Source organism: Limanda limanda, chromosome 9 (assembly GCF_963576545.1).
Source record: "Limanda limanda chromosome 9, fLimLim1.1, whole genome shotgun sequence".
NCBI classification, from domain to species: domain Eukaryota; kingdom Metazoa; phylum Chordata; class Actinopteri; order Pleuronectiformes; family Pleuronectidae; genus Limanda; species Limanda limanda.
Genome location: NC_083644.1, coordinates 17076459 through 17102345, shown reverse-complemented (window position 1 = coordinate 17102345; position 25887 = coordinate 17076459). Strand labels below are relative to the sequence as shown.

Genomic DNA, 25887 nt, shown 5'->3' with positions numbered 1-25887 from the left:
AGCACAGTGAGGAGGTTTAATGCATAAATTATCAACCTCAGATTTGTCAAGTGTTTGTCATCTCTGCGCATAAAGATGAGTTTAAAACCACAACCTTCACTCAGGAGCAGAAACCAGTCTTCAAACTTAGAAGTGAACAGTTGTTTTGCCATCACCCAATCTGAGCTGTCCATGCAGAAAGGAGTATACTAGTCTACCCATGTCACAATGGCCACACACCATTAGTCTTTATGTGGAGCTACTTTATTAGACGAATAAATCTAAACCTTGGTTTGGAGCATGCTCCAGTTCTTCTGGGCTGTGACTAATACGTGAGCTACAACTTCTCTTTAAAACACAGGGTGTTATTCTTCTCCTGTCCACATAAACAGCAACACAGCAAAACAGTACATAACTCTGGATTCTCAACAGGCCTCTCTACTTAACCCTGTTACACTCATACCTGTCCTGCGTGAAACAACGGCAGGTAGGAACCAACCAACTCCTTGGCAAGGGGACATGTCGCAGCAACTTGAATATATAAATGAAATACTAATTAAAGTGCTTTTAGGGACAACGAGTCAATTTCCTGTATTTGAAAATGTACTTGGCCAATAAAAGAATTCTGATTCTGATTAGGTAACAATCATGTATTTAACAGTAAAGATAATTCTGCAAGTGAACAATACTGCTTTGGAATGATTCCCACTGAAATATATGACTTACATTATAAACTACACTTCTTAATGAGGAACATAACATTTGTGTGTGTGAAGCATAACTTCACTTCCACACTGTTGTAGGATTTCCCTCTTCACCAAACGCTTCTTCTTCTTCTTCTTCTTCTTCTTCTTCTTCTTCTTCTTCTTCTTCGAGAGAGAGAGAGAGAGAGAGAGAGAGAGCAGGAAACAGTTTTGTTCAGCCTTCGGGCCTTTCGTAGTTTTTGGTTCTTTTTAGGGAAAACTGCGAAATAGTCATATTTCAAAACCCACTTGAGGCCACAACATGAAAACTCCGTGATGTCATGCAAATAAATAATGCACATCTTTTGGAGCACATTCGTGGGAGCTGGAGTCTCATCCCCCTCTCCTCCTCCTCCTCCTCCTCCTCTTCTTCCTCTGTTCTTCATTTGTTTTCCCCGTGCAGCTGAAGAGGATGTATCTCTGGGTTGCAGCCCCCAGTGTTGATGTGCAGATATTTTTCGATGAATGAACGCTCGGGTGACTGCGGGAGGGAGGGGGGTGAATAGGAGGATGTTCCTCTGGGACCGAAGCCCCTCCCCTTTAATCGCTCGGCTGGCGGAGCTGGAGAGAGAGTCGCTCTCTTCTCTTCACTCGCACGTTTGTCTTCAGCGAGTGAACAGGAGCCCGTGTCACTGCTGCTTATTTATTGTTTATTCCAGAGAAGCTGCTGCTGTATTTTTTTTTTATCTCCTCTTGTTCCTGTTGTGGAATGAAAAAGGAGAAGCAGGTTTTGTGTCGTTTCAGCGTCAGCGTCATGAAGAAGCGGAGTAAAGCATCCAAAGTGGCACTAGGGTAGAAGGTGAGTGTGTGTCCTGATGTTTAATCCTGATGTTTCCACCAGAAGTCAAACTGCTTTTTTCAATTTGCTCTTTCCTGCTCTAAGTGTGTCCTGTTACTTATAAACTTACAGAATTTGATTCTTAGAACAAACAAGCGGAAAAATACATGTCGCTCTTTAGATTTAACACTTCTCGGCTATTTCTGTGATTCCACATGACTTCCTCCAGTCTCTGTCTATCCCCTGTTTCTTTTTTTATCAGTGTGTTAACGTTGGATTTTTATTGCACGGCTGTGTAATGACATTCCAGCCTTTGGGCAAAGTCCAGATGCCAGTCGCTCTATATGCCCCAGCAGCTCCCTGCGTAAAACAAAAGGGGGGGTGTGTGAAAGAAGCCCAGCTGTTGGTGCAGTTTCATGGCACTTGCAGTGCATGTGACGTGCACGTTGATTGTGGGCCCGTGGCCATAGAAATAATTGTCCGGCACAAATATTTCTGAGAGGAAATAGGGAGCAAGTGGATTAATGTTGTTTTTTAGCTTAAACAAGAGAGTTAATTTTATTTTTGATCTTTTAAATGACTTAAACAGCTAATCATATCCACAGCTCACACAGGACCAGGAGAAACAAGAACAGTTTCTTCCCCCTTGCCGTCTCACTTCTGAACAGCCAACCCACTGTGGCACTGTGCAATAACCTGTATAATAACCACTGTAAAATTACTCCCGGAATTATATTTTATTATAATTATATTTAATTATATTTATTTACCTCACCCCTACTGTATCATACTGCTTAATATTTATCCCTGCACTTCTTTTCTTTCTTTTTCCTAGACCATCGTGCTGTTTGTGTTTGTATTGTTTTGTTTTGTGATGTGTATTCTGTGCAAGCACATTGAGAGCCACTTCACCATGTCAAATTCCTTGTTTTTGTAAACTTACTTGGCCAATAAAACCTGATTCTGAGACAGTAACATCCCCTTTTATTTATCTGTCCCTCTCTGCTCCCCTGCAGCCTCCTGCTCTCCGTCTCCCTCCCTCTTCACACTCCAGAACTGTTTGGCCCGAGCAGCGATGGCCAAGTGGCTGAAGGACTACCTGAGCTTTGGCAGCAGGAAGGTGCCCCCCCAGCCGCCCACACCAGACTACTCCGAGAGCGAGATCCTCAAAGCGTACCGGCTCCAGAGGGACCTGGACTTCGAAGATCCCTATGAGGACTCGGAGAGCCGGCCCAGGGCCGAGTCTGGGCCGTCTGACCCTGCCACGCCGGTGTACGGGTCCCCCATGAAGTCGTCCAGCGTGGACCCCAAGTCCCCCAAGCACAGACTGATCAAAGTGGACTCCCAGGAGCTTGGGCGCACCAAGATCCTCCTCAGTGCCGTCTCCATAGAGGAGCAGCAGGAGCCTGTAAGAGCCTCCTTCTCTAATCACATCTTTGTAGTTGTTCAGAGTGATGACAAATTAGTGATTGAATTAAGGAGAGAGGGATGAAAGGAAAGCATCCCATTCCTATAGTTGTGACAGCTTTATTGATCAGATTCCATAAGCAAGTGTCTGGTACTCTGTGTCACAAATACGCTTTGTTTTCATAAATCAAATTACATCCCATACGCCACATAAACTTGCTTCCATAGCTGGAGGGGAAAATTATTGACGGCTTGAGTGGACCAGTCCCATGAGTTTATGTCCTCCCATAAATAATAAATGGGGTTTGGTTTTGCAAGCTGAGAGAGACCCCCCCTTATGAGCACATGTTAGGGGCCGTATACAGTACTCCATGTTATGTAGGGCTGTGTCACTGGCCAGAGGGGAGTGTAATTTATACGGAGGGGCTGTTGGTGTCATCAGGCCTCTATCAATGTACGTAATGTCAATGTTGTGCAGTAGCAAACATCCACGGCGACTGTAAAGAAAGGGGGCAAACAGATGTCGAGAGAGAGAGAGCGACAGGAGAAGAAGCTCTGAGGTTTCAGAAGGAAATAGTCCGCGCATGAATTCACCTCACATATGCTGAGCGAGTTAAGGAGCATGTCAGTGTTCTTTTTTTTTCGTCCCTGCAGTTAAATCCATGACTCCACTCACGGGAAAATGGCTACAAGTGCGAAAAAGGGCCTGAAGTGGATTGAAGTAATAGTCTTAACTGAAGTCAATACCTTCCACCCCTCTCTCTCCCTCTCTCTCTCCCTCTCTCCCTCTCTCTATACCCAACTCTCCTCCTGCGCTCATTAATTTCCCAGGGTTCTGTGGGAACATCCGCACTCTAATTAACATTGCAGATTCCCGTGCATCGATAAATAACCTGTTACAGAAACAACACGGGATTAGGACGTGATTTTGTGAAGCGTTTGGGATGCGAAGCCGTGCAGGAGTGATCGTCTTTGTGCGAGGAGGAGGAGAGCGAAAAAGGGGGCCAGTGTGTTTGTATCTATGTGCACAGGTGTGTGTGTGCTTGTGTATTTTTATATCGTGTGTGATTGTGTGTGTGTGTGTGTGTGTGAGAGACAGACCATATGGCTGCCTGTGTAGCTGTCAGTGTGCCAGATGACCGCTGTTTTCCTCCTGTGCTCACACAAAAGAACAAATGCTCCTGACCGGCCAAGCAGCTCCTCTTACTCCTCCCTAAAACAAATAGATCATCCTGAGACAGGGCGGCTATACTCACTGTGTTGCATTCTCCTCTGAGGACTCAATGTAGTTTATTCTTTACGTCTCTAATTCAAGTGTTAAACCGTGTTCGTTTATCCTTTAAGAGAAGAAGAGCCGAACTCAGTTTGCTCAATCAAGTATTTATTTAGGAAACAATGAACAGGTTACAGCAAAGCAATGGGCTTCCAACACGTTAGTTGTATTAGAGCGCCACGAACATCCGGCGTCTGTCCATTTTATAGCAGTAGATCTTCGTTCCTCCTCCTCGGAAGTGCGCAGGCGTAATCCATCCTCCTGGCATTTGGTATACTGAAGTGAACAGGGAAACACTCCCAATGACGCTATAGTTGCTCGGCAACCTGTTTACTTCATTAAAGGCCTTGACTCAGAAGATGCCATGACGGGCCAAAGGTGTTTACAATTGGAGAAAAGATTATTATGTTTTCTGCTTCATCAAAACAATCCTGACTGTAAACATTCGGAACAACTGAACCCAAACAATGTCACAAAATTAAAGTCGCTCTGTTCGACCTCCAGAACTTATCAGACAGCTCCTGGAACTCTGTCTGATGTCGAATGCAGCTAAGGAAATAATGCTTTAATATCAAAAACGTTAATTATGAGGACAAGTAAAAGATTCGTTATTGGCACTACACAGCAACGGTTATTAAACATTTGTATGAAGCATAATATCTAGCTAAAACTGTTCCTATCTTTATTTGGTTAAGAGTAAAAATATAATTTGAAATTATTCTGTCATCACAGACTATAGTTAGAAGTTTAAAGTCCTAACAGCGGCTACTCACTGTGTTGCATTCTCCTCTGAAGACTCAATGTAGTTTGTTCTTTACGCCTCTAACTCAAATACCACCTTGCGTGCTTTCTAAATATACTCAGCATTTGTGTGGTATTGTGATGTTGCAAGGTGCTAATTAGTGTGTTAGTGATACTCCAAAAGCATTTTGTGTGCGACCAGACGTATATTTAACGTGCCACTCAGCAAAAAAAGACCTGATTGCTTGTTGTAAGTGTTGCTCTGCTTTCTCCTCCATCTCAGAGTCTTGATGACGTATTGTTTGTGCAACAAAATTTATACATACAGACCCGAATTCTTCTAATTATCAGAAAACATTCATGCCTGAGGATGTTTTTTATGCAAGTGTTTGTTTCAAAAGCGTTTGATTTTTTAATAAAAACGCTGATTATGAAAATGCTGGAATCAAAGCAACTATAGTCTGTGATTGCGAGCTCTTTTTTCATATAAGCCTGCGAGACAAAACCTTTTTTAAAATCATTTTTCATTTCTGTATTAAATCAGAAACAATAGGGACCTGGTTTCTCTAAGGGAACAAGTTGATGTTGTGTCCTGTCAGCAGGAGTCGTTTTTCATTATGAGTAACTGTGTGTTTGGTCCTTCAGGTGGTGCCCTCTGCTCCGCTGGCTGGGGACACGGACTATTCTGATCCTTTCGACGCTCGGTTGGATCACCGGCTGGAGACGGACCTCGGACCCGTTCCCTGCGAGAACAACGGCTACATGGAGCCGTACGAGGCCCAGAGGGTCATCACAGGTCAGTGGACCCTCACTGCTCATCACAGTGTTGGGATGAGATCAGCCACACTTTCACTGCTTCCTTTCTAGGGACGGGAATCGGCAGGGACCTCCCGATACGATACTATCACGATACTTAGGTGCCGATACGATATGTATTGCGATTTTGTGGGTATTGCGATTCGATATAACGATTTCCTGGGATTTCTTTTGTTATTTTTTGTTTTAAATATTGGACCATGGAAAAATGTTGAATCAATCCTTCAAATACAACACACAAGTTTTATTTCAAATAGTAACATTAACTTAATGACTGCCGGGCAGCCAATAGAGAAAATAAATAAAAATGTGCCCTATTATTGTATAGCCCCTGTCAACTGCACACAAACTGACAGATTAAGAAATGTATGCCACTTAGGCTACTTTTAAACAATAAATAAAAGGTAAATTAAATAGAATGAATAAAAGTTTACTTAAAATATAAACTTTGAAATAAACAAAAAGTAGGCTATAGTTGTTTGCATGTAGGCGATGCAAAGCTAGTGCTCGGGTATGTTTAGATTCTTGTGCAAAAACAAGAGCTGGTCAACATGCTCTGGGGTGATGTTGCTCCCCCAATATATCCCAACGGTATAAACCAATAAATATGTTTTTTTGTTTTTTTTTAAATATTTTTTTATTTTGAAAAAAATCGATTTAAAATCGTCATTCACAAGAATCGCGATTTGTAGCTGAATCGATTTTTCCCCCCATCCCTTTCCTTTCTGTGTTTCAGTTTTCTCATTTTAAGTTTTGTTCACGTGGTAAAGTCATGCATCCACCCAAATAATCAATCAGAATTGCATGAGATGAAGTGGTCATGCTTAAGGGATGAACTCAGATCTCATCATGAAGGAGCACTGTCAAGTATCCTATTGCATTTCAGACACAAAATCATGAATAAAATATGGTTCTGTGCCACGAAGTTATATGATTATTATCGATCCCTAGACCGTCAGACATTTCTTTCATCAAAAAAACATTGAGAGGATTTCCGACATTATCGTTATATTTTCTGCATTCACAGAACAATACTTCTTTATTTCCATATTCTCCGGTTCTTTGTTCTAACAAAGTGCCTCAAACGCAGTATTTCACACTATTTCCTGTTTAATTGCTTAATTTATAGCGAGCAGCTGAGTATTGTACCTGTCGACCCCCCCCCCGTTAGATTCATCACACATGAGCCGGCCCTTTGGAGATACCTATCCAGTCTCAGACACTCCCGCCGCCCTCCCTCCGCCCCTCACAATTTTCTCCCACGTTGTCTGGCTTCGCATCTATCGTTTTCCATTTGTCTCTCTCCCCCATAACATCTCTGTCTGCCCCCCCCCCCCTGCGTTCTCCTCTCCCTGCTCTGTCCCAGTCATTTAGTGTAAAAGCCTCCCCCTCCTCCCCCTCCTCCTCTTCCTCCATTTCTCTATCTCTCCTCATCTCGAGGGCTCTCCCCCGCGGCCCTGAGGGGAGTCTGGCTGTCTCTCTAATTTGTTTTTTTGGCAAATTTGATGTCCCGTTCGCCCGCCCATTGCCACTCCTGCTACCTTTTTGTCGGTCACATGACGTCCATTACATCGGGTGCAAATGATCGGAGCCTCCCGAGTGGAGAAACACTGAAGAAGATCTTTTCTTGCAGCGGCTGGATGGAGCCCATTGGAAAGATTAGATTCACAGCGGTGATGACGGCAGAGTGTTTGGCGAAGCCCTGTCACAGTCCTGTCACTGACTTTGAATTGAGGCCGTCACTCCAGGACTGAGTGTCTGCCGGCTTTTGTCCGTCCGTCTGTCAGCCTGTTTCTGCTCATTAATGAACACGGCGGAGCGGCAGAGACAGGTGTGAGATCGGAATAGTGATTCTCCGTCACAAAGACCGTCCTGAAAAGACACCTGTGTGCTTTTCAGACGGCACTTTATCAGTTTGAATGTTTTCCAGCCCTCAGTCTGGTCCCAGTTTCCAGGCTCACATCTGTATTTTTTGTGTTTGAACTGTTCAATCATGCTTCTCAAATGCATGATTTTGTTGATATATTAAAAAGCTTTATAAGGTAGAGAATTACATCATTGTCTAAACCACACACCATATTTGGCAGTCTCTTCTGGCTTCAAATTGCCAGAATGAATGGATACACAGAGCTTCCCAGGAAATATTCCACATGTGACATTCAGTGTGTACAGGAAATGCATGTTAAAGTGAAAACCCATCTTAAAACCCACATATTTAAAATCATCTGTTGTCTTTCCTGGATATCTACTGAAGCTTCTATATAGGACGCAGCAAAAAATGAGGAATAATACTTTTTTAGACGGCACTTTATCAGTTTGAATGTTTCCACCCCTCAGTCTGGTCCCAGTTTCCAGGCCCCGGCTCACATCTGTATGCCTAGAGGCTCCTCTGCCCTCCCTGTCGTCTTTCCCCTCAATCTTCTCTCTCTCTGTCACCTTTCTGGCAAATTGCTATTTTCACCCCCCCTGTTTTGTTTTTTTCCCTCCATCGTGGCTCCTATGAATCTCTCATTTTATTTCCTCCACGCCAGTTTTTATCTCTGCGCCTTCATCCTCTCTCCATCTGCAGGCTACCGCTGACACCGCGGGTTCCCGGCGCAGGTAGAGAGCAGCATTCAGCCCCCCCCGCTGTGCTTCTGTCTCAATGGCTTTACATCAAACGCTGACAGACCTCGCATCGCCTCCCCTCCCGTCCTCCTCCTCCTCCTCCTCCTCCTCCTCCTCCTCCTCCTCCTCCTCCTCCTCCTCCTCCTCCTCCTCCTCCTCCTCCTCCTCCTCCTCCTCCTCCTCCTCCTCCTCCTCCCGTGGTTTCCTCACTACTTCCCTTTCCTCTTCCCTCTCCTCCTGCTCCGCGCCGCCACATCCTCTCAGTCTCTTTCCCTCCTCCCTCGCCTTGCTCCTCCTCCTCTCTCCATTTCCCCCTCCACCCTCCCCTTTCTAGCCTCGGGGACTTTCCACAGGGTCTCCACTCAGTCGCCATGGTGACAACAGGGCCGCCCAATAACGGTGTCTTGTCGTGTGAAGGTTAAAGTTTTTCCCGCTTTCCACCAGCGAATATTTCCATTTGGTCCCGTTCAGCGCTCACCTCCTCTCCAAGGCTTCTGGTTGTTGACCCAGAAGATGCAGACTCCTTCATCCCCCCCCATTTTCCCTCCATTTCTTAAACCTGTTTTTGAAAGGGGATATTTTTAAGGTCAAGCTATCAGACTGTCATCAATGATTGCTGCTGCAGCTTACAGGCTCCTATTGATGCATTCAGAAAAATCTGATTTCATCCCCTAGCTTGCATCATTAATCTTAAATCCTTTTATCTTATGACCATGTTTGACTCCGCGTAACAATCAGGTGCTGAAGAGCATCCCTCGGCTGGAGCCCACCGAGAAAGTGATGAAAATGTTATCACGGGTACGCGGATGCCGTTGTGAGACACGCTAGATTGCTGCTGGGATCCAGGAATGGTGTGGAGGAGAGGGGGGGGGGGTTGGCTACCGTGTTGCTACTCAGCATCTCGCCCAAGGCCTCGTTAAGCCCCCCCATATGAGGTTCTGAGCTCATGGCAAGCTGTGCAAACATAATTTGTCTCTCCACTCTAATTCTAGTCATGTCAGAGCTCAACAGGCTTTTTGTTTTGCTTTGTAGAGCGAGAATAATATCAGTCCTGTGTGAAGAGGAACCTCATCACTGCTGGCAAATATTATCCCCCAATATTCTCTGTTTTTCCGGTGGTTAAAGGTGACACACGAGACAAATCTACCAAATGCTTGCATGCGTTTTTTGTGTGTGTGTGTGTGTTTTATTGTGGATTTAATTTGCATCTGGTCTAACAGAGCTGCAGCGCGGCCCGGGAGGAGGACGGATGCGTGGCGGGGGGGTGCAGCTCTACGACACTCCCTACGACGACGAGCGAGGACAGCGCCTGGGCCTGGTGTACGGAGACACTCAGGAGGAGGGCAAGGAGAGCAGCCGGCTGCCGCAGGACGACGAGAGGCCGGCCGACGAGTACGACCAACCCTGGGAGTGGAAGAAGGACAACATCTCCAAAGCCTTCGCAGGTAGGAAGAAACATCGTGAGGGTGTTGTGAGGAGGTAGCCTGGGTGCCAGACGAACTTAGCCCCGCCCACAACTTTTTCGGTCGGGAAGTTCGGTCTGGAGTCGCTCCGTTGGGGAGAAATGATCTCGGAACAGATGCTGTTCGGACCAATAAATTTGTTAGGGCGGGCTTTATACGATGATGGACAGGTGATCAACAGTTACGTAATCAACTACGTCATCAAAGAGCGCTTGGGTTGTGTTGCGGGTGGAAATCAAAGGCAGGAGTTGTCGTTCTCAAGTTAAAATTAAGCAGGTTTATTCAGAGGTCACAGGTCAGGAAACTGCGATGTACAGCAAATGGTCATGCATGGTCCTCTAATCCTACGCAGTAAGCTGCACAGGAAAATGGCGCTTACACAAAGTGCGTACATCAGGCACGTGCACAGATAGACCCCTAGTGGTGCTCAAGCACCAGCCCTTTTGCCCTGTAGGAGAAAAGTGCCCTTCTGCTGGAGCCCAATTTTTTCTTCATTCATCAATATTTAAGAATGAAAATTACTCTCTCTGTCATCAATTCCAAATTAGACAAGTTCACTAGTTTTGTTTCATTTAAAATCGTAATTATTGAAATGAAAGGTAGATCTTAAGTTGAGCTACATTCTGCAGGCTGGTGAGGTATATTGTGGTATATTATTAGTGTAATGCTGCTAATACTTCAACTCTGTCAGAAAACAGTAAACAAAAATGTGTGTGTACTGTGTTGTCAGCTTTATAGAGATTATGTAAGTCACTCTTAATTATTATGCACAACATTGATTTATCTCATTTACAAAATTTGCATCATAATAAAGAAAAGATGGACTCCAAAAGCAGAAGGACAGAGAACTGCAGCAAGCAGCTCAGGGTAGCAGCTCTCTTTTATATTGGATCAGGCCATCAACTAGTAAAACAAATTAGAGAGAATCAGTACGTTTTTTTGATCTATTATTATTATTTTTAATTTGATAAATAATTTGGCGATGGGTGCCCTTTATTTTTGGTTTGAGCAGCTTCCCCCCAAAATGTCTGTGCACGTGCCTGGCGTACATAGCTTATATATTGATATACTTGGCGTGACAGAGGTTTTTCATATTTCATGGGACAGTGTCTCATCCTCCTGGAAAGTGGTGTGATGTGCCTACTGTACTTGCTTTGTGGGGGAGCAGGCTTTGGCCAAGGTCTATTCACTATCTGCCTCACCTCCCCCTGCTGTTGGATTCCTTCAGCACGGACCTGCTGCCATGTAGGTATTACAAAGTGTTGACTATGCTCCAGAGTGTAGTTAATGCAATGAAAGGACATGGTATGTGTATCTGACCACACGTTAAAGTATGTGTATGTCAATAGTTGACTTTGTTTTCCACAAACATGCCTGCCGCTGGAGAGCTGAGATGTGTAGATGCTGCCATTGAGTCTGTTCCAGCAGACATCGACAGGCATTCATTTTGAAAGAGGAAGAGAGAAACGCGATCAAGGCATTTGTAGATTGAAAAGATGTTTTTGCCGTCCTCCTACGGGATTCATACGTCACATACTACGTTGCTCTGATTGGTTGTAGGTCTATCCAATTGAGCGAAGAGGCATTTTTTTTCCTGGTTCGGTTGAAACACGCCACATAATCACAGCCCAATGGAACGTCTCAGACTCATATTCTGACTAGAATTATGAGTATGACAACGTCAGGCTAGTGAGGAGGAGCATCTAGTAGCACTGTTTGAACGTGTGCGTGAATAAGGGAAAGTGACTTGAACTGTGAATCCCTTTCGAGTGGTCAATAAGACTAGATTCATATTTACAGTCCATTTCCTATTTTTTGACTTCAGCTTAAAATATAAATGAAGCAAATCATGTTTTCCTTTTTACATTTCGTGAATAAGGTGGATTCCCTGTTGAATATGGAAAGAACAAATAATATATGGATATCGTTGGTGCTTACTTTCAAACAGGGAAAATGTCTAAACAAAATACTACAAAGAATTTTTTCTATTGGAACTGTTCAATCATGCTTCTCAAAATGTATGATTTAGTTAATATATTAAAAAGCTTTATAAGGTAGAGAATTACGTGATTGTCTAAACCACACACCATATTTTGCAGTCTCTTCTGGCTTCAAATTGCCAGAATGAATCGATACTCAGAGCTTCCCAGGAAATATTTCACATGTGAGATTCAGTGTATACCTGAAATGCATGTTAAAGTGAAAATCCATCTTAAAACCCACAAATTGTTTAAATCATCTGTTGTCTTTCCTGGATATCTACTGAAGCTTCTATATACGACGCAGCAAAAAATGAGGAATAACACTAAATTTGTTTTTTTTAAAAGGGGAATGATGAAATCGATTTAGTGAAAATGATCAATAGCACACAACTCAAAATGGCTCCTTTTTAAAGACCCTTCCAGGATTCCACATGGATTCCTGACCTTTAATGTTTCATCGTTCCATCGCCCGAGCCGTTTTCTTTGTGAGAAATGGAGACGACTGTGACCTTCACTCAAAGGACACCCGTCTCTCTGTCTCTTTTACTACATTTAAACACCTACTGGCGACTATTGATTTCTCCCTCTCGCACATATGCCACACCACTGTTACAGCAACCTTGGAGATGATTGGAATTGACAGAGACGTCTCGTGTGTGATTTGCTGTGTTGATGTCATCAGAAGGAGGCTGACAGTGGAGGAGCACGGGAAGTTCATTTTCTTTGTGAAGCCTTTGTTTTATCTGCGGTATTTTTTGAAATAATTGGCTCGTGGTTATCGTTTTTTAAAGTTGCTCTGAGAGTTCACGTCCCATCCCATCTTCTTACGTTCCATCTACCGAGTGTAATTGGAGGGAGAGAGAGAGCGAAGTGGAAGTAAAGAGAAACCGAAACAGACTGATGGGTCATTTAGGAGTGGATCACTGTGAGGCACGTCGGGCCAAGTCAGCTTAATTGAGCTGCATCTTCAAGTCACCAAGGTCAAGGTGATGGGATAATAAATCAGGCGCCCCTCCGCACCACCGCTCCCCCCCTCCCCCTCCTACCTCTCCCCCTCCCCTCTCTTCTCAGTTAATTACATGCCTACATGTGCGTGACTGATCCGGTGCTAATAAGAGAGTCATGGTCGGCACACAATAGTCTGAACACACTCACACTCGCAGAGACGTATCATTTTACACCGTGTTCATCCTTGAATCGCGTTAACCATAAAACCCGGCACAGGGACGCCGTGACTAATTGGAGAGCAGAGTTTCAAATGGAAACGCACGGCGGGTTAATTTAAAAGCCAATAACACCTCTCACCTGTTTGCAGCACTTCATCCTGCCTTATCTGTTATTTTCTTTTGCATTTGCAAGCTTCTCCTCTTTGTACCACATGCAGTATGCACCCCTGCTTGCGGCACCATTAGAGGACACAGTGGAGGAACATGCCTGTGAGGCTGGAGTTCTCTGACCCCGTGGTTTTTTTTCCCCATTCAGAGTCAGCACTATAAGCCGTGGCGCTGTCTTGTCTTCGCAGGCCGGAGCGCTGGAGTATAAACACACAAACAGTGTTTTCCATTCTCACATTTAATCCATATTCCCAGGCCCGCTCAGCGTTGCTAGGCACGGCCGACATGAGAGGGGAGGAGGGAAGAGATGGTGAGGACGAGGACAGAGGAGAAAAACAAGAGAGATGGAAAAGATGGACAGTGGGCAAAAAAGAAGGAGAGATGAGGAGGAGGACTGAGGGTTGGAAAATGGAAAGAGATGCTGCAGAGAAAGCTCGCTGGAGAGAGAGAGAGAGAGAAAGCGAGAGAGCGAGAGAGAGAGAGAGAATGGGGTGTCCAAGGTTATGGCGTGTACGGTGGCAGCTCAATGGATGCTTGTGGAGGCCCAGTGCTGCTGAGGGGAGGGGGGTGTTGAGGAGAATTAATGGTCGGGGGGGCTGTGGCGAGGTGAGGTGAACAGAGAGGGGGGGGCGGGGGGCGGGAGTCAGGGCCATTGTAGCAGGGTAGCAATCAGTCATCCTACTAACACAGGCACACACTCTCTACGACATACACACACACCAGCATCTTCAGCGGCGGTGACAGCGTTGTCCTCTCAGCCCCCCCCCCCACCCCCCTGCGGATGTGACACACTCACTCTGATAACCTGCTGCAGGGGGTAAAGGGGGCATCACGATCTGCCAGCAGCCCCCCCCCCACCCCCGTCATCACCTCCACACGGGCCAGTGCACGTACACACACACACACACACACTCACACACACACACACACACACACACACACACACACTCCAGGTTTTCCAGCTGTGATTAGCACCAGGCTGCTAATTCAAGGGTGAGAGGAGATTGTGTGCTGTTGTGTCCGCTGGGTTTTAATCCCGCTGCTGGAGAGCTGTCACCGGTCACAGGCGTCCGGCTTGAATTACAACAGTCATTATTTCCTGGAAGTCAATATTCAGACCAGCAGCCGTTCAGCAGCAACTAGAGAGCTAATGAAAGGCAGCATCTCATTAGCTCTCTGATGGTGACACCTAATTAACAGATGAATGTGTGTTTCACATTTTTTTTAAAAAGTTTGATAGTCCACCTCGAGAGAATTGAGCCTTTTGATTTGAGCTAGACGATGAGCAATGGAGGAGTGCACACATGATGAGAGCGCCGCATATCAGCCGGAAAGGTGAATGAATAACATGGCCGCCTCTAGCCATTACTATTATCGTGCCATTGAGCAAAGCACTTATTCTCCACTTGTTCCAGTGCAGCTGCTCATTAGGCACCAGCGGAAAACTGGGACTGGGAATGTGTTTGAACCAGAAGCAAGAGGGCGGTGGAAATGTATGTGCAGTTTAGGTAAATACTTTGCAGCCAATAAAATCTCCCTGTAATTAATTTACCTTTTGTAGCCATTATATGGAAGAAGTGAATAGACCAGCCTGTAGCTTGAGTCACCATTGCTTCCAGGGGAATAGCAGTGACCACGAGTTCAACATGTTTCCTTTGTTTCCAGACTTTACAGAAAATGAATGATACTCTGATGATAAATCCAATTGACCATGGTAACCTTTTTCCTTCCAGAAGCATTGTGAAGCTTTCCTAATTATATGGTTTAACTTTTGAGTTAAAGGACGTTTTTTAAGTGATCATTAATCCTTTCATGTGGCGCCATCATCAGGTCAATTGGCCACTTTTGTTTGGTTTATGACCAAATAGCTTCATAGGTGAAAAGTTCCTCTCAGCCGAGCTGTACTTTGTGTTGACGGCTAATTGGTGCATCTTAGCATGCTTAATTATAGTGAACCATAGACTATACGGCATGACTGATCCCCAAGTGGAGCCAAAGTGTCTTGCTTACCACCTGAAGGCTGGCTGCCGTATAGGTCATAAATTCCACTTGCTCCGTGTTTGTGGATTGGACATGGGCCAAACCAAAAAGATAAAATGCAGGTAAAAAAAGAAGAAGATGGTTTCTGTAATTTGAGGTAGTTCGTATAACTTTGATTATTAAAACTGTGGTGAAATGTTAGGCTAAACGGCCTCTGACTCACGATTGGTCGAGGGTGTATATTGGCAGGACCTTGCTACTCTGGGTCCATTCCTCCATCACTACCGTACAGGCTCCAAATGCTCAAGATGGCGCCGTTCGTATCCGGGATATTTTGGCTTCATTCGTGGATACTGGGAGGTGCGTTCTCCATGTTATACTGTTATATACACTATTACATGATTAACTTAGTAAACCTTTCCCTACTGAACATAGCATGTTAATATTGTCATTGTTGTGAGCCTGCTGAAACTAGCATTGAGCTCAAAACATAGCTGTACCTCAGCAGCCTCACAAATCGGCGTTGTACTCAGTCTAATCAGATTCAGGTTATGTTTTGCTGATCATTATAGATACTTTCTACGAAAATATAGACATGTTTTCGAAGTCAAAGGACATTAGATTGCTTTATCCATCCTTGGGAAAGAAGCACTGTTAACGTAGATGCTAAAGGGTGCTGTAAAATTTTAACGATTGCCAATGCAAAGGCTCAGTTGAGCAAACCTTGCAAAGGCAGATGGCCGACAGCCTATTTGTGCTGTGTCTGGATGTCTGGGCACATGTGCTCCGACATGTTTTCGGGGCTATTCTGGATGCTTGTATGTCTCCCTGTACGAGACCCATAAAAGCGTGTTGGTGTGTGTATGTGTGCATGCAGACAAGACAGAAAAGACAATTAGATTTCCATTTGCGGTGGGGTGCAGCTCTCCGGTGCTCTAAGCAGACCCCAGGGACATCTGACCGGTCTCTTCATCAATTTACCGGCACAATGGAAGGACTCTTATCTTGCTCTCACTCTCTCTTTCCCTTTCACTCCTGCCTCCACTTTCTCTGCGCCTTCCCTCCTCGCTGATTTTCTCCCTCCTTCAGCGTGAACCTTACCTGACACAAATGAAAAGGCATGTCCTCCGTGATTCCCTCTTGCCAGCCACTATGGGAGACAGGTGGGAGCGATAATGGAAGTAGAGTAGGGCGCGACTGGAGAGGGGTCAGGGAATATGGAAAGAGAGGTAATGCCCCACTTAGGTGAAAATGGGAAGATGTAAAAAGAGGGAGGTTCAATACAAGCCTCGGGGGAAATGGATGTAATGAATTACGAGAAAACGTGTACACAAAGGATGCGTGAATGTGTGATGCTGCTAAGATTGAAATCAAAACGGCGTGGATCTTCATTTTGAAAGAGGGACTTGTGTGAATGCATGTTTACTTTTTTCCACCCTGCACTGGCGTGATGGCAGAAGGTGTTAATTGTCTGTCCTTATGGGAGACATTTTTCCTCAGCAGAAGCTCTTTGTGTGCAGAATGAAGACGAGCCGTCGGGGCTGTTTGAAGAACAGATGTTCTCATTAATGGAGCTAATGAAGCTGTGCTATTGTCTTTGTCGGCTCCCCCTCTGTTGTGAGGACACAGGAAACGGCTGATGTGCTCGAAAAGTCAGTTATCTGTCACCCAAGGCAATTTGAGCTCCGTGCAACACCAGAGGGGAAAACTTATCTGGCCTTTCCCTCCCCCCTCAGAGAATTCCTGGTAATTGTTAGCAGGTAGTTGAGGCACATGAGACCACACGTTTATTAAATTGTTGTCACCTGTTTCATAAGTCTGGTTATTATGGGGGACAGAAACGACAAAATACACACAATTTTCCAACATAATAACTAGTACAGTGTAGTAGATTTAGAAACAAATCAGGAATGTAGGCGTAGATGTGACCATGCCTTTAGCCGTAAACTATTAAGTGTGTCATTGTTGTGTTCTGGCAAACAAAAGCACTAACAGCCTTCTGTGGATGACAGCTCCACAGGTTCCTGGGATGAGTGAATGGAAGCCAGATGTTCCCTGTTTGTGAATGAGTGACATGGTGTGATAGTGTGTCTTTGCTCGAACGGGTGTGTTTGAGTCTCTGTGTGTGTCTTAGCTTGGCAATCCACCTTTTGTTATCAGTGAGCAGCTCTCACAAGGTTCTGTGTTTGTGCAAGTGTGCGTGTGGGAGTATGTGCGTGTGTGTGTGTGTGTGTGTGTTTGGGTTTGGAACCTTTTGCATTTCAGACGGAGCAAGTGTTAAGAGTCTGACAACCAAACAGAAGAGGTAGATTCTGCAGGTTTAGGAGGATTTCCTTCAATCCAAGGGAGTACATGTGATATTAATATAAATCTATGTGAAAATGATGTGTTCATACAGATCTGCTCAACTCTGACAGATAGTGGTATTATTCACGTGAGTTAAGAACATGGAGAAGGGATTTTAATGAAGGAGATCTATGATTTTAACTTAACTATACTTCAGTTGTACTCTTCTACTTAGAAACTGATTTACAGCTTGAATGCGGTCATGACATCCATCTTTAAAAATAGCCGATGGCTCAGATTCACAGTTTGAAAATTGGCTCCTTTAGAATAAAGAGAAATCTACAAATGGGATCAGACTGTGGAAACAACTGCTAAACTCTCACTTCTTTTGTAGATTTCTTCTTTCACGAGACAAAATGGCTTGTTGCAGCTGCTCAAACACTGAGGGAGAAGAATCTTGATGGGATTCTCCTCTCCGTCCAGTTTATCCCTCGCTCGGACGGTTGGGCACATTTCTGACCTGTGATAAATTATCTCGTTTGTTTCCTCTCACACTTTTTTGAGCATCTCATTTGCACCCCTCTCTCTTTCCACGCGTCTTTCGCAGTTTTGCTTTAGAACTAGAGGTGTAAAATGTGACGTGGTGGCGAGCGCACAGGCAGCAGAGTGCGGGAGTGATGGGGTGTTTCAGCATATCAGGTGTGCGATAGTGTGTGTGTGTGTGTGTGTGTCTTTGTGGGTTTGTGGACTCGTGCATGTCTGCCATTGAGGGATGCCAGGCCACACTTTAATCCTGGCTTCTGTGGAGGTGCAGCCCGCTCCAGATGGGGCCATTGTACCACGCCATGCATCAATAATTCATTGAGAGCCAGAGAAAGTGGCGGAGTGTCTGCCTGCTCAATAATTAACCAGGGAGGGAGAAAGGCATGTATGTACAGCCCGGGTCTCTCTCTCCAAACGCCCATTCAAATGGCGTTTGATGTTGCGGGCCTGGGGGGTCTTTGGATTTGTCGCCTCATTTAGACATCACCCCTGTTTTCCCTTTTATTTGTTTTGTAATCCCTTTCTGCTTTAAATGGGTCTGTGTGTGTGTGTGTGTGTGTTCGGCTGCAATAATGAGATGGTTGCCCTCCGTGGTAGAAACTGGGCTATTTTCAGTTCCGTCTCACGGCGCACACTTTCTGCCGCTCTCTCACCGAAGGTAGGACAGTGAACTGAACATTATTCTGCCCCAGAGCTCTTCAGTTTCAGTCACGTTTTGTTTCCGAAGCATCGACTTCCAGGAGACTTAAAGTGGATTCTGTTCAGATGACCGAACTGCTATCGTCCTGTATGTCTTATCTTCTCGACTTTTTCTTTAGTCTTACGATGAATAACTGTAAACACACAATCTGAGACGCTTCAGTGTGATGAAGCAAGGAGACAGGAAGTCGAGTTCACCACATTTCCTGACACCACATCCCTGTTATCTGCACACACATGCTGCCGCTCTCTCTCTCTCTCTCTCTCTCGACGGGGCCTCCCTTTCTTCCACCTTTTTCCACATCGCACTTCTCACTCACTCCTCATTATGAAATCTCTCCCCCAAATTCATCACCACCACCTCTCTCTCTCTCTTTCTCTTGCATATCTTTACTTGGTTTAACCCATCTGCCGTTTTCTCACTCCCTTTTCTCCCCCGCCTCCTCCTCGCTCTCCCCCACCTCTGTTAGAAAGGAGGGAGTTGTCGGAGTTGCCCTGGCCTTCCCCGGTGGGTCAGCTGGAGGAGGAGCCCCCCGTCAGAGAGCAAGGTGACCTCTAACCCTGAACACAACCACCACCACCACCACCACTATCCTCTCCTTCGCTCCCCTGCCTTGCCATTCTTTATCTCCCCAAACACACGCACATATGCAGTCACGCTGACCTCTGTGACCCAAGCTGTTGTCCTACATCTGCTCTACCTCCAGCCCGAAACTCCCAGCAGCCTTCATCTGCACCACCTGCATCTGTCTCTGCCTGTTGCCCCCATTAGTTTATCAACCATGCTCGACCAGCTCCCGAGATGTTGTTATAACAGCTTTATTCATATCAGCAATCTCAGTCGAGCATTTAATGTTTAAGTACAAGCACTGTAGGTTGGATGTCACCAAAACCAGGAACAAAAGCAGCAACACTTCGGTCTTCACATGTCATTTGCTGCAAAATGGAATTAGAGTCGTAATCCGTGCCGTCGACTCCTGGAGGTTGTGTGTGCCAGAGCCGGGCGGACAAGAAGCCAACTTCCTGCCTCTATCTGCCGTGGGAGATTCATAGAAATGTTGATGATGGTAATTGCGATGATGCTGATTCAATCTGTCAGAGCGGGACCTGCTGTCCTCTAGTTGCGAGAGGGCTCTCTCTCTCTCTCTCTCACTCTCTCTCTATCTCTCTCTCTCTCCGCGTGGTTTTTTGCAATAGCCTGGTTGATGATGTTTGCCCGAATCTGGCTCTGAGGTGTATAATCCCTTCTGATCACAGAACTGTGTAAATACGGTGACTCACTCTTTCTGTCTCTTGTCTGCCAACAGTGCAGTTTGACGGCGCAGAGTGGGACCGCTCCTCGTCGCCCACAGAGCGCCTGCGTCCTCCGGGGCCGTGGTCCAGCCCGCTGGCCGGAGGGGGGATGAGGTTTCGTATGCCGCAGGAAGGCTTGACAATGGTCGGGGAGAGAGTGGACGCCACTGTTCCTCTGGAAAAGCAGGTGTATGTATGCAGCTTCCGTTAAACCCATAGCAGCGACATAAACATATATCACTCGCTATTAAACTGAGTGGGGATCAGAGTGTTTAAGGTTTAATCAGATTAAAAGGCTTACATGATTTAAAATCCACTGATCTTGATAGTTAATCATTGCGTGCCCCTGTTGCCATGGATTTAATTACCTCAAGTATAATATGGGATAAAGAAATTGAACTGTCTTAGATGAAAAACAGCAGTAATAGTAGTGGTGATGCAGTTGACATTAGCTGACATCAAAAATACCCACAATGCTGTGCAAGATTGAATATGTGCACATGTTTTAATCCAGTCAGGATTGTATGACTGTTCCATTTCAATGAGTTATACGAAAGCCAGACATCTTGCCTGGAGCAGTGTATGATGTTTATATGCATCAAACAAACCTGAGTTATAGAATTGGGTAAATGCAAATCAAATGCCTCTGTGCAGAGATCCTGTACTTGCATGTTTTTGTATAAGATATGTAAAAGATATTTTGTATACTTGATGGACAAAGAGAATGTGACGCATTAAAACAAAGCTTCTACTAAGCAGCGCTCATCAGAGCTACGAGAGGTTAGGAGGAAACTAATTAAGTCGGAGCGTTACAAACTCACATCGACTCTGCGGTCTTGTGATTTCAGACATCATTGGTGTAATTTATGTTTCTCTTTCTGTGCATTTAATGGGCTGTTTTGTTAATGAAATCCGAGCACTTAACGCCCTTTAAGCAAACATGCTCCCTGCACACGCACCACACACAATGGTGTTCTCACAAACACACACATGTGTCCATACTCACCAGGGGATGGTAGTTAATTATTATGCCCCATTACTCCCTGATGATCTCCTGAGGGCTGTTATGAGCTTTGTGGTCTCCTCCTGTTTTAAACAAAGAAGCACGACACCATCAACCTGTAGCCTTCACTTCAATAGACTGTTTTATCTTTTGTTTATTCTTTGATACTCCTTTTTCAAAACACACAAATCCTTTTTTTCTGCACCTGTACGTTTGTTGTTTCACAATTAAAATGTTCCATATAAAAACATTGGTAGATAAATAATACTCTGAGCGTGTTTTCCTACATTATAACAAAAATGTTGTGTCTGTTACAACTACTTGTTCTTTTCAATCAAAGCTTTTTTGTTTGCCGCTGCCTTTTGTTGAGACACATCTGAGCCTTTTATTCATTCCAGACTTTAAAAAAGTTAAAAAAAGCCAAAATTAAAGGAAGCTCCCCAAAGAAAACACTGCTCCTGAAGCTCCTGGGGCTCCTGGAGCTCCTGGGGCTCCTGGAGCTCCTGGGGCTCCTGGAGCTCCTGGGGCTCCTGGAGCTCCTGGGGCTCCTGGAGCTCCTGGGGCTCCTGGAGCAGTGTTTTCTGTGGGGAGCTTAAAATAATGAACCTGAATATCGGAATAACATGTCCCATTTAATCAACTTGTAGAATCAAATTGATTATGTAACGCTGACTTTGTTCTTGGCTGGTGTCAATGTTGGAATCAATCTTGATGTTACCACAGTAACATGTGTTATTTTTTGTGTTTGTGTGTGTCAGATGGTACCACGGATCACTGTCTCGTTCTGAGGCAGAGTCGCTGCTAATGCTGTGTAAGGAGTGTAGCTACCTGGTGAGGAACAGTCAGGCCACCCGCTCCGACTTCTCCCTGTCCCTACGGTAAGTCATAGACTCACACGTGCACACACACACACACACACACATGCACACTGATATACCACAGCAAGCTGGAAGACATCCAAACCAGATATTCAATATTCAGTGTTACAATTTAATTGAGCGCTTTCAGCCGTGCGACTGAGGAGTGTGTGCAAAGTGTGAGTGAAGCCACCTGAGCTACCGATCTCATAGCGCCGACTCCCACACCTCTCCATCTGTCTCCCGTCGCTCTCCCTCCCTCCCCTCCACCATCACCCCCACTTAAGATCACCGCCACACTGATGCCTTCCCCGATACTCATTTGCAGCACATAATACTGCTTATCTGGTCAAATCTCTCCCTTGTAATTACCACCATGAACCGTTGTCCCTGCCTCCAACCGCTTTCCCATCACCCCCTGTCCTCACCCCATCCTTGGCCCCTTCTCCACGGCCTCCCTCCTTGGCCCCGGTGGGCCCTCTAAGTGGTAATCAGGCAGGTAGAGCACACTTCAGTGCACACATCATCTTCCCCATAATCGCTAATGAATATGAATTACCTTCTGCGGGCCACACAGGGAGGGAATCCGGGAGGGTAGGGGGAGAGATGGAAGGGAGGGGGGAGGCACCGAGTGTCACTGTGTTGTGCTGACACACAAACAAGCTCATGCATTACTCATTTACATGGGTAGAGTGGGTTTGACACACACACACACACACACACAAACACACACAAACATATTGCACGCACGTTTGCTCAAGCAACAAGGTCACTACTAGCACTGGAGGTAATGTCTCTTATGAAACTGCAGAATCTATCAGCCTCACATTCTTTAGAAGGAGGAGCTGACCTTCAGATTCCACAACATCAGAGACAGTCGCAGCACAATCTGAAATGAGTCAGAGTCTTTTAATCTGATTCGTTTTGTTTTCTACATTTCTATTAGTAATAATTAGGCCCACGGCATTTCAAAAGTTCATGATGTTGCAGGTTTCAGAGAAAGTGCCTCTTAGCTGATTATGTTATATATGTAAGAGAAGAGGAAGGAAAAGGGAAAAATAATGACCCCAAACTATAAACTACATTGGCCTCCTTTACTTTTACCGTGCTCACCTGTCGTTTTAACCCCAAATTTAGTTCTTTTTTTTTTTACTTGAGTCCTCACGTTCAAATGTCTCCTTTATCTTTGTGTCCCTTGTCTTCCATTTGTGTCGTCCACACATGAAGCTATTTGGATGTTTATTCGATACTGGAACACATATACACCAGAATTTTCTTGCGTTCTTTCTGCCCTGAAGGTCGATGAAAGCTTGTGTACTTGTAAAGTTAAGTGTGTGCAAATTCTAGTGTGTGCGCTTCTTCTTCTCATTAATGTCCTGTCAGCACAGGGGAAAGTCTGTGTGAATGGTGGCCACTTGAATCATTTAATTCAAAGCACAGTGCTTTTGATTAGATTAGATTACAGTTTTCATCCTAAATAGAAAGAGCACTTTTCAAATTCTTTACCTGTGTGTTGTGACAGGTTTGCAGGTTGGACAAGGATACTGACACATGGCCATGATTCCAATATACCCTTCAGAAATAAATCTATAATAACAGCTAAATCTTTGTGAACCAACGCAGCGTCTGGGTGTTTCTGTCCTTGTGGTAGAATCTCTCTCCCTTGGGAAAAAATCAAACCATGAGATTTCTAGATTACAGTGCAACGAGAACAATGGGAGGAATGACAAAAGTAGTTTAGCGGAGACAAAATGAAGAGACACTCCAAAGTGAGTCAGCACCGAAACAGACAGTCCTGCAGGATTGAACCCAACATGAATATTGATGAAAGAAGCACTGGCAGGTTCTAATCTACCATGAGATACAACCAGTCCCCCAAAACAAACAGAACGGGATGAAAGCTCACTGTCAGCTCCGAGCGGCGCCGACTTGATGACACACGCGTCTGGCTGTCGCTGCTCTGGAGACTCGTGATGGGATGATCATGAACTGCCTGTTGTTTAGCTGTTTGTATTCACTGAAGGGGGTGTCGTTGAATTCAGCGCTCTTCAAATTTTAATTTGGTTGACTAGAACAATGACGATTACGGTGACAGGTTTCAGCCCTTGTCTTTCCCTCTGCTTCTATAATTAGACGTAAGTCATGACTGGCGGGCGGGCGGGCTCTTAAAGGGGAAGCGCTGCCGTTGCTGATGTTAAAGGGGAGGAGCTGGCGTGGTTGTCTTGGCGAAGCCCATTTCACATTTCAGTCCAGTGCTTCCTTTCTTTTTATTTCTTTTCTCACACACTCTGGTTTTGTCTTTCCCACCATGTGCTATTATACAATCCATTCATCCATCAAAGTGTCTCTTCCTTCCTAATTTGTGACATGGTGTTGCATCTTGGTTAGAATCTCCTCCTGCGAGTGCAGCAGAATGAGGCGAACATTAATCCAGGCTGTCATTTCCCCTGTGTCGTTATGTGACACAGCTTCATGTTTTATGTCCTCTACATTTCATGTCGACGCCCTCTTCTCTCCCTACTCTTTCTCTTTTTCATATCGGATCACTCTCATGCTTCTTCTCGTCTCCTCCCCCCCCCCCTCTCTCTCTCTCTCAGGAGCTGCCAGGGTTTCATGCACATGAAGTTCACGCGGTGTAAAGACGGCAAGTACGTGCTGGGTCAGAACAGCCCTCCGTTTGACACCATCCCAGAGGTGATCCACTTCTACACCACGCACAAACTCCCCATCCGGGGGGCGGAGCACTTGTCCCTGCTGTTCCCCGTGCTGGTGCAGACACTCTGACCGACGCGTCCCGCTCCCTCTGGACCTCCAGGATTTCATTGAGCTCAGACAATTAAAAACTTGAATGTTTGACGGGGTCTTCCCAGCGGAGTGCCATCAACTGTAGTCCTGTATTGGACCGGACGACTTTTGATGAATCGACACACCACGGAGCCAATGCCTTCACCCACCACTGCTGTTGTACCTGTGCCAAGTGTGTCTAAACATCCGGGAGGATTGATTCACATAAAATGCAATACCTGAACTTTAAGCCACCTTTGTTGTAACTTCTCTCCCTCATATCCTTTTTGCTAAATCAAGGGGTTTACAATGTCAGGACATCTGGAATTGTCTCTTTCTTTATTACATGTCTCTCACCACTGTCTGAAAGGGGAGAAAGTCGGCATATTCTAAACCTCCCCAGTTCACAGAAGAGCTACAGAAGATTGAGATAAACGACTGCTGCTCCACAGAAACTCACCTCATCCACACTGGTAAAAATATTGCTGTTGTCAGGTGAAAACCTAGCAAGTTCTATTTTGCTTATTTTTCATATTTGAACCAGAATCAATAAATTGAAATGTACTGAATATGGTGGGAAACTTTGTCATCTGGGCTCAGAAACCCTGGTTGTAAATTTAAGAAAATATTGATAAAAGAAAAGTGCTATTTTTGAAGAAAAAAGGTTTTTACCAACAACAGTGATGTTTTAAATGCTTTTCTACACAAAGCCACACAGTTGATTTCCATTCAGTCTGTTTTGTGCCGTCACGCTGCTGCTGTATGTTGATGATTTGCTTGACACGTCTCCATGTTACTTGTTGATTGTTCACTGTAAGCAACAGAGAGGCTGTGTTGTATTGGTACTCGTGCTGACCTTGCTGACCTGTATCTCTTGTTGGTTGCCTACGTTGCATTTGGTAGACAATGCTGAGTTTGTAAAAAAAAAGAAAGGAAAAAAACAACAACCCCTCTCACGGCTTTCATTGTCTTTTCACTGATTTAAAGATAAGATACACAGACAGTTTCATGCTCGGGACACACAACATAACCTATAAAGAGGTGCACAGGAAATACCACAACCAGTATTTTTACCATACATAACACAAGGAACGCGACTTAGCGGAACCACAATGCAGTTTGGCAACGCCTGACATCACCCTATTCATAGTCAATGACCAATGATAAGTGTCTTACGCATACGTGTGAGTCCAGCATAAGGGCACTGTCACACATATGCAAATGGAGCAGTGGTGAACCTTCACCTCCCATTCACCTCCATTCTGTGTGAGCAAGGGTCATATAAAACATTTGCTTCCTGTTGTGAAGCAAATCCTCAG

The 25887-nt window shown here is 45.1% G+C and overlaps 1 protein-coding gene across 2 annotated transcripts; it reads left to right on the top strand.

Moving 5' to 3' along the window:
- The first annotated feature begins 1318 nt into the window (after positions 1 to 1318).
- Positions 1319 to 25508, top strand: shdb (Src homology 2 domain containing transforming protein D, b). Of its 2 annotated transcripts, XM_061077980.1 has the most exons (7): positions 1319 to 1521; positions 2517 to 2908; positions 5567 to 5717; positions 9565 to 9789; positions 19939 to 20113; positions 21686 to 21805; positions 24382 to 25508. In XM_061077980.1, exons 2-7 carry the CDS (start codon positions 2576 to 2578, stop codon positions 24566 to 24568), a joined length of 1191 nt encoding a protein of 396 aa, XP_060933963.1. In that variant the 5' UTR covers positions 1319 to 1521; positions 2517 to 2575; the 3' UTR covers positions 24569 to 25508. The 2 variants fall into 2 exon arrangements, with proteins under 2 accessions (XP_060933963.1, XP_060933964.1); XM_061077981.1 differs by lacking the exon at positions 24382 to 25508 and having other exon boundaries at positions 19939 to 20111; positions 21686 to 21779.
- The last annotated feature ends 379 nt before the right edge of the window (positions 25509 to 25887 follow it).